Consider the following 14,801-nt stretch of genomic DNA (forward strand, 5'->3'; position numbering starts at 1 on the left):
CTTTGTTTGTTTTTAGTAGCATCTTAAATACATAAACATTAAAATACTACCAGAATAAGAGAATTTGCCAGTGATTGCCGTCCAAATTTGTGCACTGCTTCCAATAAGGATCCAGCGACTTGGAATATTTGCTTCTGATATTCATATTTACAAATCATGATTTCCCAACCAAATATTCTCCACTTCTTTGAGTTTGTGGATGAGTATTGTGCACTTATCACTGAATGCCTCTGAATCTCATATCCAACACTAATGATTGTAGCCACCTTGCTTCTCAAGTTACCCACAGTCTACATCTGCCGTTCTATGACCCTAAGGTCCAATCACTTTGTGCACAAAAGACATCACAGGACCATTTGTTTTATTGAAAACATTTATTTGTTTTGAGAAGGTTTTTTGAATAATAATTTGTAACCAATACTGAATATCTTTAAGGTTATCAAATATGTTTGCACATAAACTTCATCTTAGAAGTTTATAATTAAGATTCATATTTACAAACCAAAGGTTCATCTCACGTATGACGCACACAAGTAAATATACAATACATTACAAGGCATAGAATGGTTGGCTTCACAGAATGTGGCTGAAATTTACAAAATAAATAAGAATATTTTGTGTAACTTTATTTTCCTATTGTCTTCACTTGTCTCTCTTCAAACCTCTGGCTGGCACACCAGGCATGTAGCTTTGTTTCAGAGTTTCACTGGCACTGGAGTACCAGCGTTGTGTTGTGTTTTTCCTCATTGCATTGAATGCATTGAGTACCATTTCAGAACTTCATATTCAAAATAAACTGAATGCCATAAGCTTGCAAAAGAGTCGTAAAGAAGGCAGAGGTCTTGCTGGAGTTTTCATTATTAAATATGAACGCCTATGCTCGTTCATCAATATCAGCAATTTCATGTAGAACAAAATCTTGGTCCAGAAATTTTAGTGGGAAATTCCAGTTTTTTTTTTGCACCTTAGACAGAAATGCTTATATACAAAATCAGCACGTCATTCTTGTTCAAAAAACAAGAAGAGAAAGCATGAAATACTTTTGTATCCTGTGAAAGAGCTGTACTTTCTCACGGGGTGAATGGTGATCATGACTGTGTTACTAAACAGATTCATGTGGAGGATCGCCATGCTGACGGCTCATGTGCCAAGTTTGTGGAGGGCTGAATGCCTTTGTATTTGGAAGGGCAGGAACCTGGACACAAGCTGTTAAGTTACATTGTAAGGCCACGGTGACTCCCGCGGTGACAAAACCGCTGAAGCAAAGACAGCTAACACAACACAAATATACATTTTTAGCATTTGGGTCACATTCAAAGCATCTGCAATGCACCACTGAGTTCTCAGTTTCAGAAGTAAAAGTGCCCTCCTTATAGTACAAACATACAAAGGCGTGAATTTTAACCAATTGTTTGCCTTTCTTCACAACTTTTCCTATAGAAACTTGTAGTACAGCAAAGTTGTTTGTCTTCTTTACATAAAGAGAGGACTTGTTCTGTAGACTCCCACACTCAGCTGTCTGACTGAACCCACTCATGTCATCTTACAAAAGTGACCTCAATGGAGCCTTTAAACAAAGCTTTCTTTGCCCCATTTTATCACTCATCAGAAAACAACAACAGCAGAGACATGATTCTGTTTTCCACAGGCTACACTCACTCTTGACACCAAATTATTCCTTTATGGGCAAAAAAAAATGAGCATTTTTATGAAGCTACATGTCTAACATCACAATTCATAATTCAGACAAAACTAATACAAAAAACGTCTCATCAACATCAAACTCTGCAGCATTTATCTGAACACAAAGCAACAACATAACAACCAAACTTTGTATTTTCTTTATATTATTTTAACTGACAGCAGTCCAAGGCCCAACTGAAACATGAAAAGGAATCTCCTGCTGATGTTTATGCTGCTGGAGGATAAGATAACATAATTCTTGCTCAATTCACCATCATAATCAAAACCTCTGTGGTTCAGTCCTGGGACAGATGCAAAATTGAAAACCTTGCCCCCCAGTTTGTGGACTGGTGTTTGCTTTGACTGGTCAAATAGGACTCAAAAAGCACTGCGCACACTTCAGTGCCTTTAATTTAGCAATTGCAACAATTTGTCACAGGTAACATCTCCAAGACTAGCTAAATTCCACAAGTGTCTATCATCAGAGCCCATGTTTTCTAGTTTCATTCAGCTTTCAGTGTACTGTCATACCAAAGATCCTGCTGCACGACACAGCAACAAAATCAGAGTTTTCCTGTGAGTTTTAAGCTTTTACAAAAACTTAATGCAGGTGGAAACTGCACCACACAAAAAAAAAAATCCTATAAAAATCTCCTTAACTGTTTTTTGTTTTTGTCTTTTTTCCTAAGTGGCATCACTTCAGGAATCAGAGAACACGATAAACCTTAAAGATCCATCTCTTAGGTCCATGAGAGAAAATCATGAATGTTTCCATAAATTACTTTTGCTTCCTAATTTCCACTGTTGCGTAGTCGCCACTACAATCACACCCCAACCTACAGATTTTAGTTCTTTTAAGTTGCCAAATAGCACGTTAAAAGTGTCACTGAGGATCTATACTGTGTGGCTGCCTCAGGTACATCATCTGAAAGCCTTTTGAAGTGGGAAAAAAAAGTAAGGCTCTGGATGAGGCACATCGGTGATGTCACATAAAGTGGATGAAAACAAAGGCGTGCTGCTGTAGCGCTCCTCTAATACTACTGTGCAAACTGTACACCCAGCCAACTCCAAAATGACCAATGCTTATTTAAAAAGTTCTTAAAGTCGCTGGAATAAGCAGCAGCTACGTGGTGTGCAGCATTGCATAGTTGAGTTCCACTGAGGACTACATATTACAGCGTGACAAGCCATCATCGACAAGCATCTGGTAGATCAATGCTCATTCCAGGATGTCTGTTTCAAATGGGACCAGATGGTAGTAGGAGAGGTTGGTGACATATGCTTCTGTTTCTTCATCACACACATCTGTTTCCAATGGCAAAAACTCTGTTCCATCTTCATACCTGGCAATAAAATGAAAGACATACTGGGTTAACCCAGGCCTGTGCAGTTTACCCCAGGAATCAAAGGTGTGATGTAAGTGTCAACATCAAAACACTGACAAAACCTTAGAACTGCGCTGCCATTTATGGGTGATTTACATTGTTTTTGTGTTTCTGTGAAGTACCGAGAGGAATGTGTTCCTCTTTTGCTTTCTACACACACACCCAGGGAAGGAAGAGCTGCACAGACACACTTCCTGTGCTATGTGAAGCGGGTGGAGGGTCCTGGGGTAGGTTCACATTCTAGGACCTCTTTACTCACCAAAGCATTTATTGTATACACTCAAAGGCAAGGAAATCCTCACATTTGTGAGAAGGCAAGTAGGTAGTTTCTTACTCTGAAGTGGCCTTCAAACCTACAACTGTGTTAAACTCACTCTGGCCCTTAATGTGATTTTAAACAGCTTTCTTGCTCAGTAACATATGCAAAGGCAGATATAATAATGACTGAGCGATCCTTATACTCACGTATGTTCTACAGAGTCGGTCGATGAAGGTCTCTCTTTTTCTTCGGGGATACTGTGATCGAACACGATGGTTTCTGTGTTGGCCAGACAAAATCCATTGGACCGCATGATTTCTGGAAAATGCAGAGAGGAATATTACATCATCCTTAAAGAAATCATGAAAAATAACTGAAATGTAGTTATATTCACATTAAATAAGTATATGAACCTGATATCTTGATTGGACTGTCAAAGCATGGCTGGATTCTGTGGACTTTGTCGTTCCTTAGCACCTGATCCAGGGGCGACCGCTCAAAGAAAGTCAGCATCACCTCTGATCTGGAATACTAAAGAAAGGTTTTTGAGTACAGAGCTTATGTTCTCATGTAAGAAGCTTTTATGAGTCTATATGACATGCCATCAGATGAAATACCAACCTTGCATGGCATGTTGATTGCATTCTTCAGTAGCCTTTCCACTTCGTTTAATTTCTCCTCGATGTCGGTCGCTTCTTTGATTTTCACCAGCCCTGAAAGAAACAAAAAGATCTCTAAATGATTGCGGTACGCTGGATTTGGCTGCTGATTTGAATTCCTGTCAGTGAAATAAAACTCTATTAACTTGATTCCTTCGATTTAAAACCATCCACTGGATCTCCATGAAGTGTTTTACATCCGTTCATGTCACAGGCCGCCGAGGCAAACCATGTGTGGGTTAGCGTTGAGGACCCAGGAGGAGACCGAGGCGAGGGGATGAAACTTTAAAGCCCAAAAATAACCTTTATTTTGCTAGTTGCAGGTGATAACATACAACAGAGTTAACTGAGAAAATACTGAGTCAAATAAGACCTAGAACTACAACTTAAACTGCAACAATAAACTATGATCAGACATGGGGTAAGAAACACAGACAACACGACGCTGAACACAGGAAGACTGAGGACTTAAATACACACATGAGGTGATCAGGAGAAGTGGAGACACATGAGGACACAGCTGACTCGAATGAAACATAATGACAACACAGGGGAGAATTACACCGGACACACTAACATGAGACACGGACCTTCAAAGTAAAACAGGAAACATGACAGGTACAGACTAGACACTGAACTAAACCTAAGAACAAACTCTTAACCAGAATAACACTGAAACTTAGGATTATAATATTCAAAACAGGACAACTAAAGAATCAGAAAACAAATCATAATACAGAAAAAACACCAAAATACAAGAAACTGAAAATACTGGGTCAAAATGACACAGAACCATGACAGTTCAAGAGCCCTGGATGATAAATAGTCTTGCTTTTAGCCTTTGAGCTTCCTTTGGGGTCAAACATTTTCCTTAAAAGCATTACATTATTATGACCTATTCAATGTTACTCACTTCACCTGTCAGTCTTTTTAATGTTGTAAAAAGTGTATCGCAACAACTCTAAGACACAGTGAAATTTGACGCAGCGGTGCCTTTAGTATAGATGTTTTTGGTGAGCCCTTATCATTTGTACATAGAGACGGATGTACAAAGAAACTTTCCCTCCATGAAAAGGCCAAGTGTAACTATTTCTGCACCTAGAAAATGAAAGAGGGCAAGCTCTACGACCTTTACAGCCATCACTGTGTTAGCTTTCTGTAGGTCAAAACACAAAAGCCAGACAGATTTTAATTCATCCCAACTCTTGAAAAAGACTGGCTCAAATGCAAGAGTCCTTTTTATTTCGGTAACCTTTTTCCTCACAATGCCCCATGATATTTACCTCTCGTAGGAGGAGAGAAAAACAGACCACATACCATTGTCCTTAGAGGAAGAGCAGGGTGCACACTAACACTGTAAAACTGCCACCGCAATTGCTGGCATTTGTATAACAGCAGTAATAACAGAGGAAAGTAATAATAGGTGGTGGAGTGGCTGCAGAACAATGTCTGTGATAGCACGCTAATCCTGCATAAAACTAGGAATGCAATTTAAGAGGCAGTGGGAGCGTAAAATCAGCACATTTGGTAATAGAAGGCTACCACTGATATGAGTGAGCAAGTCAGCAGAGCATCATTTACAGCCAGCCTGCTGACAAAGGGATGTGGTGAGGAGAATAATGATGAAGACTGCAGCCACAGGGATGTGGCTCTGTCTGAACTGACTGGGACAGATGAAATGTAGTCACACAGTGGTTACATGGAAGCACTGAGTAAGACGACCTCTATGCACACTCACAGGCTCATCCATTTATAATGACCCACAGTGATGACATCACATCCTGGGGGATGTGAAGAGTGATGTGGCAGTTGAATCATGACTAGGTGCCCAATCTGAAGCTTGTGTTGTGCCCTCCTTCTGTTTAACTTGCAAAGTCCTTTCGATATCCGTTTGCCAGAGCGCGGTGCAAGAACAGGTACGAGTTTTAGGCGAAGGATGTCAAACTCATTTTATATCGTACAGCCCACTTTGATCCTGAGTAATGAAACTCCTGTTTCTGTTAGTGTAAAGAAGCTTAATTACACATTTATTCTCTGAAATATCTCAATATAAGGAAGTGAAGTACAATTTCAATCCTACGTCTCAATTTTTCTTCGCGATAATGAAATGCAAACAAAATCTGTCATCTGGCATCTTTGGACTCAAATTGTAAGAAATAAATGTGCAATAATACAGAAAAATTCTGGTAGTGCATTGCCCAGCCTGACTTGTGATTATAAAACAGAAAGTTTTTGCTAATTCACAGAAAGTTATTTTAAACTAAAACAGAAATTTCTGTTGTAAATAGACACATCGGCCATTTAATTGTTTCTCACTTAGTTACATTGGTATGGTATGAATGGCCATAGGGGTGTTCTTTTTAAGTAGAGTTAAAATGTGTTCTTCACATTTTAGTTCACTAATTTTCTTCATAGTTTTCTTCAACGATCTTTTTTGTTCTTGATAAAAACAAGACGATACCTAAATAAGTACTAACGCACAAGGAAAAAGCAATGACGAAGTTTTTCTTTTTATTTGACAAAAGTGTAGATAATGTTCAAGAGAGACAAGATCCAACCAGAACTAATTAAGATGTGTAGAAAGGCGGGGCAAGTTTGGAAGTGATTCAATCAGAAGTAAACTCCTTATGCAGTTAGGTTAGACACACGCAATTTGATCTGGCCCCGGGAAACAGGGCGGGAACAGGGGTTCAGCTAACTCCCGTGCTCCCCGTTTCTCATGAAAACGTGACAAAATGTCAACGTTAAAAGTAGACAAATAGACATATTACAAATTTAGATCCCTAAATTAGGACCAAAACTAATTCATATTTTAGTCAAAAGTCTGATTAAAATAAATCAAAATTTACTGTCAAAATGAACACTGCTGTCTTTCACAGGCTGATTCTGGTCCCTGGGCCTTATGTTTGACACCCGTGTTTTAGGCACTTTAAGATGTTTTACTACTAAAACTAGTGATAGGTTTGTGTCAATATTCAGTGTTGTAAACATGCAAAAATTAGATAAATGTGTTACAGATTGGTCCACTCGACCAGAAAAATCAGGGAGTAGTGTCAGTAAATAAAAGCAGCTGTATGGAGAGCAAGTAAAAATTGTTTAAAATATGTAGCTGAAGTCAGAAAATAACCTCTTGGATTAAACAAGACAAACTTCACAATGTTGGAAATGTGTCCATAAAGTTCATTAGGTTGTGTTACAGTTGTTCATATTAATTCAAAACCTCGGGAGGTTTCAAGTGTGAGTCAGCAGTTAACATCTTAAACGGAAACAAAGCCTGGATGACAGCGTCACTGCGGAGACTTCAAACCACACCCTGTCTTGTTAGTTGTTATCCTCGGGGACAGATTTCAAAGTTTGTGTACACTAATGTAGTGCAGTAATGTTATAAATTAAATGAAAAGAAGTACACTTTATTGCATGCATGCACGTAGTCCATCAAGGAATGAATTATGAGGAATAAATCATAAGCATTTAATCTTAGAGATTTGGAGCGATCAAGCTCACAAATTGCTGTTCTTTTCTTCAGAGTCTGATCTTGGCTGTGTCTTTGCACATAAATATTTTCAAAGTGGGAACTAGTGGGTAGGGGTGACAACGATGGGAAGTTTTTCACTGCATAATGTGGAAGACACCAAGACTCAAATGTGTGTTGTGCCAAAGAGAAGTGTTTGTGTGTGTTTCTGCCAGTTGTGCAAGTTGTAACCACTGTTAATCTGGTGTGTGTAGCTTGATTATGTGTCTAATTAGAGAGTGCAAATTTCAGCACGCAACTGCTGCTATCAGTTGGCTTCATACGGTGTTAATCAGTCATAAGGCCCAATGTCGTGTAAGCATGTTATTGTAGATGACAAATACTGATTAATGTTCATTTTAATCACACAGCAAAACTTTTGGATGAGAAAAAATATTCATTAAAGAAAGTTTGGGGATTTTTTGGGAGCGGATTTTGTGCCATAGCTTTGGAAATCACTCTAACACATCAATCTTTACATCAATATTAGAGTGCTTCGCTAGATTACTGACATGTGTCTCATGAGTTTAACCCAGGATGTCTAATTTTCTGTGTCGGCTAGAATTACATGGTTGTAAACTGATTTTTCTGCTTAGACTTTCTGGTTACAGTGGTCCATGCACTATAAATAATTAAACAACGCTGTCATTGGTGGTATAGAGCAAATTATTCTACAGTGAAACTATTTTCACTTTACCCTACAGTGACCTCACAACCAGCCATTTTGGCTCTTTTTAGTTGTCTCTTAGTAGCTTTCACTTTTGATTACTGTACTTCTATTTTTAAGAAGAACATGTGACTGTGTTTATTTACCTGGGGCTGCTAGTTGGTAAAATGTGATCAGTAATCAGTAGCACTAATTGTAGTCATTATAAAGGTAGCTTATTATAAAATGCCATGGTGACGAGAAGCTCTGTAATATTACAAAAAATAGAAGCATGTGTATAACAGGAACTCAGCCGTCCCCACGTCTTCCTCATGCACATTATCTAGTCATCCTATGTTGTAAGAGCCACATTTCACAGTTATCTTCTGCAGGGATCTGATAAGCTGCAGTCAGCAGCACAGTACTTAATCATTCAACCACTAACATGCCACAGTTTGTCAACACATTATTCCCGAATACTTCAGTCATCAAGCCCCAGGCATGGTCAGAAAGAAGATGTTACTTTTATTAGCAAGAAGTTGCACCAAGTTGTTGCTGCAGGCCATTTTAATCTTTACACATGCACACTATATTTCCTGTAAAATCTCTATTTGCAGCCGCTACGTGTATGCTGCCATTTGTTTGGTTTCACAAAGCTGCTTTGTGAAAAGCTGAAATGGCTCAGCTTGATTCAGCTGTCGTTAAGCTGGAAGTTAAAGGAAGACTTTGGCATTTCGAGGAATTTCGTTTCTTGAGTTATGCTTGATGTTGATAGTGTTGCACGTCCACAAAGCTCACCTGCCCCTCCGAGATCATTGATAAATGCAGCAATGTTGTTTTGTATTGATTTTTCTTGATTAGATTAAACAACTATGTTAAATAGCGACGTTTACAGATGACATGAGAGCAGATCGTGTACCTTTGAAAGGTGCTAGGTTAGGTGAATTCTGTCTGTAGCCATTCTGAGCACATTAATGATCAGATTGCCCATTTTCTTCACTCTCATCTCATGCAAATTTTGAACAGACAATGCATGTACATCCCATTTTAAATGTCAAATTGCATGAAAGTGATGTGCATATATTCCTTTTTTATTATACAGTGCATTATAGGTAGTCTGCCAATTTAATAGTCTCTCCACAGTGTCAAAGTGTCACCTTTGCTGCCTACAGAGTAAAAATTGAGGTTGTATTATATTGTTTAGCATTCATATATTACTGTTTAAAAAAAAAAAAAAAGCCTAAAATAGAGAAACTGCTTGAGTAGGCAACAGAAGCTGACAGTTTGTAAGAGTGATTTCAACGCTGTCTGCGTCTACATTCCTTGATCATATCTAGCTCACATGGAATGTGAGCAATCGCTCGCTGTCTGTATGCTCATGGGGTCACATGTAAGGTAAGTGTGATGAGGCCCTGGCAGACCAGCGGTACTAAATATGGGAAGTCCACTCCTCCGCAGTCGCCCTCTTTCTCATCATGACATAAGTCTGAAAAGCTCTGCACGCCTTCCTTGTTGCCTAGACGCAGCACAGAAACAGGAAAACATGACCAGAGCCAGAAATTGTGGCAAAATGGACTGAGAAAGGGCAGACCTATGTTTTTTTTTTTTTTCCCCCCCTCAAGATCTTCAATCAGCGCAGCGATTAGATGGGATGCAAAGGAAATATTAAAAAGGGATAGGAATTCCTGAATTCCTCAATTCTTTTTTAACCCCGTGGCTCACAATTCGTCAATGAAATGCTCAAACCAGTTTCAAACACTAAAATGGTCCTGATGTCTCCTTCAGCTTCATTTATCATTGAGCTATAATCAGCATGAGAGTGACAGACGGAATAAAGAAGTGAAAAGTGAGTCATGAGATCAAAAACGTGTCGTCCCAAAATGCATTCCACACTGCACTGGCTGAGGCGAAGCAGCTAGCTGTCAACAACTCTGTCAGCTATTTTAGTGCCTGAGCAGGAAGCCAGCCTTTCCAGTCCCAGCTAAAGGGATGTCTCCAAAACACTGGTATAAGCTCAGCAAGTAGACACGAAAGCAAAGTGCCAAGGAGGGGGGGGGGGGGTCTTCTCTCACACAGGAGAGGCTGGGAGCTTTGCCAAATTTGTGACAGTTGTGGGGTATCCAAATCCTGAATGCTGGAGGTTCACACATAGTATACCAAAAGACTGCCCTCTGCAAAGCACTGCCTTATATTTTACTGTTTAAATTACCTGATATCAGTAGCACAAAATCTTTCACATTCAGTTTCCGACGAACGTTTTACTTATATTTATTCAAAATTAAGTGAAGTAAACCAGAACCACTGTAATTTAAAAACAAACAAACAAACAAACATGTTATTTCTGCAGTAGTTTGTGGCTGGATGGCTCTCCCGCACTTACATTTAAAAAAAAAAAAAAAATAGAAAGTGGAAAAGAGTGCGGGAAAACCACTAAAAAGACCCCTGGATTAAGCCAGACACAGGTGGTTGAAAGTGACTGTGAAAGGCAAATATTGCAACATGGTCAAAGACAACATAAACAGTATGCTTTGGTTGGATGCTCAGACACAGTAAAGCCAAGCTTTAACTTGAATACCCCGCTTGCTTTTGAAGGAAAAACCTTCACTTTCATATCTTTAAAAGAAATAAATAGTGTGTATAAAATAGTGTGTCAAATAACTGATGTTAACCTAAAATGCTACCATCTGGACTAACTGTTTATATCTCAACAAGTTTACATTTCAACACCCATCTTCTGCAAAACTGTGTATTTTTATCCCTCATAATAAAAAAATGTGCATAAGCAATAGAAATATTTTTACCATGGCCTTTGATCCAAGTTTTAAGCTACCAGAAAAGACTTGCTCCAGCAGCAAGCTTGTGATGTAAGATGTAAAGAACAGATTTCCACACTGAAAGTCTGCGTTGGTACTTAAGGATCCCCATAGGGAATCCAGCTCCCACAGAGTCATGGCAACAAATCTTACACATAGTGTGTCCAGTCTTTTAGGTCCTAAATATTGACATAGATTAGAAACATGCTGTCAGCACAGACTATGTGATAGTTCTATTGATGTGACATCCTAAAGAGCACAATGTTGATTATTAACCTCCAAGGCTCTGAAGCCTTTCAAATTAGAACCAAGCCTTTGCTGATTAAGCTCTATATTTTTCTTCGTGTATTCTGCTTTGTTAATCACCAGCACTTTAATCAGCCCTATGGTGTCAATGGATCATTTGCGGATCTGGATCTGACTGCAATGCACAAAGACAACAACTTCTGTACCATCTCTTGCAAAATGTAAACAGGAATATAATCTGCTGGAGGATTTCCTTTAGGGAGTCCACCGCAAACTCAAAGACAAACTTTTCAATTAGTTAAAAAAAAAAAAAGTGGTCAGTGCTGATTTAGTTCGAGGTAGCTTCATATTGCTGAAAAATGCTGCAAAAGTCTGGTAAATAGTAGAAAACTGAGCTTCAATTATTTGACTAATTACATAGAAATGCCATCTGCAAGTTTAATTGCTTGAAATGCCAAAATTAGTTTGTTTTCTTTGTTTCGGGACTTCAGAGTAAATATTTCTCTTCTGGAATTTGAAACTCGTAGTGCTAAAGAGGACAGGGTGTCCAACTTCCTTCCTACACTTACAGTATAAATGCAATAGCTACGCTCCTGAACGGGAATATAATAATAGAAATGAGTTATTTCTGATACTGCTCGATCATCGCTTCCTGCCTTGTAGATTAGTAACTGTCACATGTTATCCGCTGTCACACCAACCTTCTATCAGTGGAGATTTGGACAGATCTCGTCTGTCCTCCGGAAAAGACTCCACCAGTCTCCTAAACAGCCGCCCGAGATCAGAGTAACTGCGATGCAAGTATAAAATGTTCCTGTCAGACCACTCGGTCCTGATCTCGAAAAACTCCTCTTCCTCTCCGCTCTGACTGATAATAAGTCTCCGGATCCCGTTAACCCAGCAGTCCCGGACGAACATGTTGACCAGGGACGTCCCTTCAAACACAGCCGATGCCATTCCTACAGGCCGTCAGTCCAGCATGCTGCGGCGGGCCCGGTGAACAGCAGAATGAGGTGTTCGCGATGACAATGTCAAATAAATAAACAAATAAAAGAAGGCAAGGCAACTTTGGTAACTTTTCGACCAGCCTCTGTGTCTGAGCGGCACAGTCTGAGCGGCAGCAGAGTGTGAGCGAGAGGAGGATGATGGCTCAGCCCATCACAGGCGTAATCTCAAACGTGGCATGACTTAGAAAAAAAAAAAAATAGACTTTAGAGCCAGAGATAACGCCCCTGAAAAACTGATTTGGTAATATTGATCCAACTGCGGGTTTTTTTCGTCAATTATTGACAAAAAAAAAAAAAAAAAAAAAAAGAAAAAAGAAAAAGAAAAGATCCAACACTAAACCCACACCTCTCAGAATAAGATACTGCTCCCTCCCTCTTTGCGCTTCCAGAGCATTTAACCTCACACTTGGATCAGCAGTTGCTTTTCTTTCAGCGCAGTTTCCTCCCCTCTCCTTCCTCCTTTCTTCCTTCCTCCCTCCTTGACAACAGGCTATTATTATGCAGGGAATGCAAAGGGCTGTGAGGACAAAACTGTCCATCTCCTTGTGTATAATCGGGATCGACAGGTTCAATCATTCATTTTCTTTTGCACACTCTCAACTAGTTATTGGTGACCTGCATGTGAGGTCGCTGCTGTGTATTTCCATAAAAATCAGCACTCTAAGCTTGAAATGAGATGTTTGGAATGAACCACAGGGAGAAAAATGCCCAGAAAGGAGTCCAAAAACAACTTTTGAATGGACTAAAGGTCCTAGTTCTTGGCAGTGAGAAACTTTGTGTGTTTTCTTGCAGTTGTTTGTGTGTCTTTGTGGTCTTTGCATCTCCATGAGGTCCTGTTATGGCTTTGGGGAACTGGTTTGTATTTCTGTGGTCATTTTGCATCTGTCTGCAAAAAGTTTGTGTCTCTTTTCATTTTACGCTCCTCTCTGCAGTCATTTGATTACATTACATAGAGAACAAGCCCTTACTGTCTGAATCTAGTGAAGCAGGCAAAAACACAGGAGGGCAATGAAATTGTGCTTCTCCAAGATTCTTCATTTCAAACTATTTTATAACTCCCGTCTTCACAAAGTACTGATATTTTTTGCCAATATGTAACCACAGCAAAATGGTGCGCTGCTCCATGATGTTGATCTTGGGAGAGAATAACCTAAAGAGCTGATTTTCTCTGCATTGCTCACTGATGTTTAGCTGAGTGGCGAGACTGGTTAAAAGAGGCTTTGCAGGAAGTCAAAAAGTGGCGAATCAGCTGTACTAAAAGACAGTGGGGGAAAGGACTGTCTGCAAACACTTCTGGTAAGCAATTCATAAAAATTCCACGCAGGAAATAGCATGTTAATAGCTGGTAAAAGCAAGCTGTAAAACACCCCTTACAGTACAGGAACACAATTGCACCTGCACACGTAACAGGAATCATTACAGAAAAAATGAGAATTGCTCTGTTGAGATTGGTGAAAGAAATTCTGAGATGTGTAATGTGCACATCACGTTTTATGAGACAGAGCAGGTGGTTGGTGCAGAGTCCGCCTTTGTTGCTCACAATTGTACCTTTGTGAGTGACTTAGGATCATAATGGCAAACACGAGCACTCCCAACAAGGAAATCGAGCCAGTCGTGAAAGTATAAAGTTTCAATTTGCCACATTGAAGCTGTCCGAAGAGGATCCCTTCATATTTAACAGTTTAATATCAAGCTGTTTCATAGTTCCTCGCTGCCAGTGAGCACTCTTCATTATCATACTGTCTGCACAGAAAGGCTGCTATGGAAAAAGACTCGAGGGATTCCCACTTCACTGGAGGTCCAACATTGTCAACCACAGATAGAATTTCATTTTGCACTTCCCATGAAACGTTTTTCCCCTCTAATTTACAGTTTTATTATCTTGAAGCCTACTTACTGAAAGTGATTTCCACAAATACGAATAGCCGTCTCTTTGAAAGTAAGTAGCAGAGTTACAGTCCCTGGTCATAAAGACGCTGTAATCTCCTTATAATGTATAATACTGGGTAGCCAACAAGTGTCCTATAGAAGTGGCCAATTATTGATTTGTAAGAATATTGTTTAAAATAATATAAAGACTGAAACTAACCTGGTTTAAACCTTATTTCAGTTTTCCACTATGATTCAGATGCTTTTTGGGGTACTTGGATCCTCATAGTACTTTGTTTTGTTTGTACAACTGCACATCCCTCCATACATCTGGTATGGAAACATATTACATGTCCAAAAGAAAGCATTAGAAATGTTACGGAGGATCGCACAAGGCATACAAAATTAGATGATCGCTTGCTTCACTGGTTGTTTACGCCAAGAACTGGGATAAAACACTGTTCTCTCAGATTGCTATTCACACAGTACCAACCGTTAACCTGCATCATAGCTGTAGCCGAAATTACAGAGTGGAAAGAAAATGACTCATTTAATATCATAGTCGCTCTGACAAGCACTGGATGTTGAATTGTCACGTGGAGGCGTGCCATGTTGTTTCATCTATAAGTGTTCGCAAAGGCATCCTGAAATGTAACATTCTCAGTTAGCCATCTCTTTAGCTTTTTAGAGGCCAGACATTAATATGAAGGTTATGTTGCACAC

The 14,801-nt window shown here is 39.4% G+C and overlaps 1 protein-coding gene across 1 annotated transcript; it reads right to left on the minus strand.

Moving 5' to 3' along the window:
* Positions 1-1,444: 1,444 nt before the first annotated feature.
* pxdc1b (PX domain containing 1b) lies at positions 1,445-12,493 on the minus strand. The gene is made up of 5 exons (XM_005922579.3): positions 11,904-12,493; positions 3,949-4,040; positions 3,741-3,858; positions 3,534-3,645; positions 1,445-3,026 (listed from the first exon to the last, which is right to left on the minus strand). The coding sequence occupies exons 1-5, from the start codon at positions 12,157-12,159 to the stop codon at positions 2,903-2,905; spliced, it is 702 nt and encodes a 233-aa protein (XP_005922641.1). The 5' UTR covers positions 12,160-12,493; the 3' UTR covers positions 1,445-2,902.
* Positions 12,494-14,801: the final 2,308 nt, after the last annotated feature.

This window comes from Haplochromis burtoni, unplaced genomic scaffold, assembly GCF_018398535.1.
Source record: "Haplochromis burtoni strain Fernald_Lab_line unplaced genomic scaffold, NCSU_Asbu1 Contig_58, whole genome shotgun sequence".
NCBI lineage: Eukaryota > Metazoa > Chordata > Actinopteri > Cichliformes > Cichlidae > Haplochromis > Haplochromis burtoni.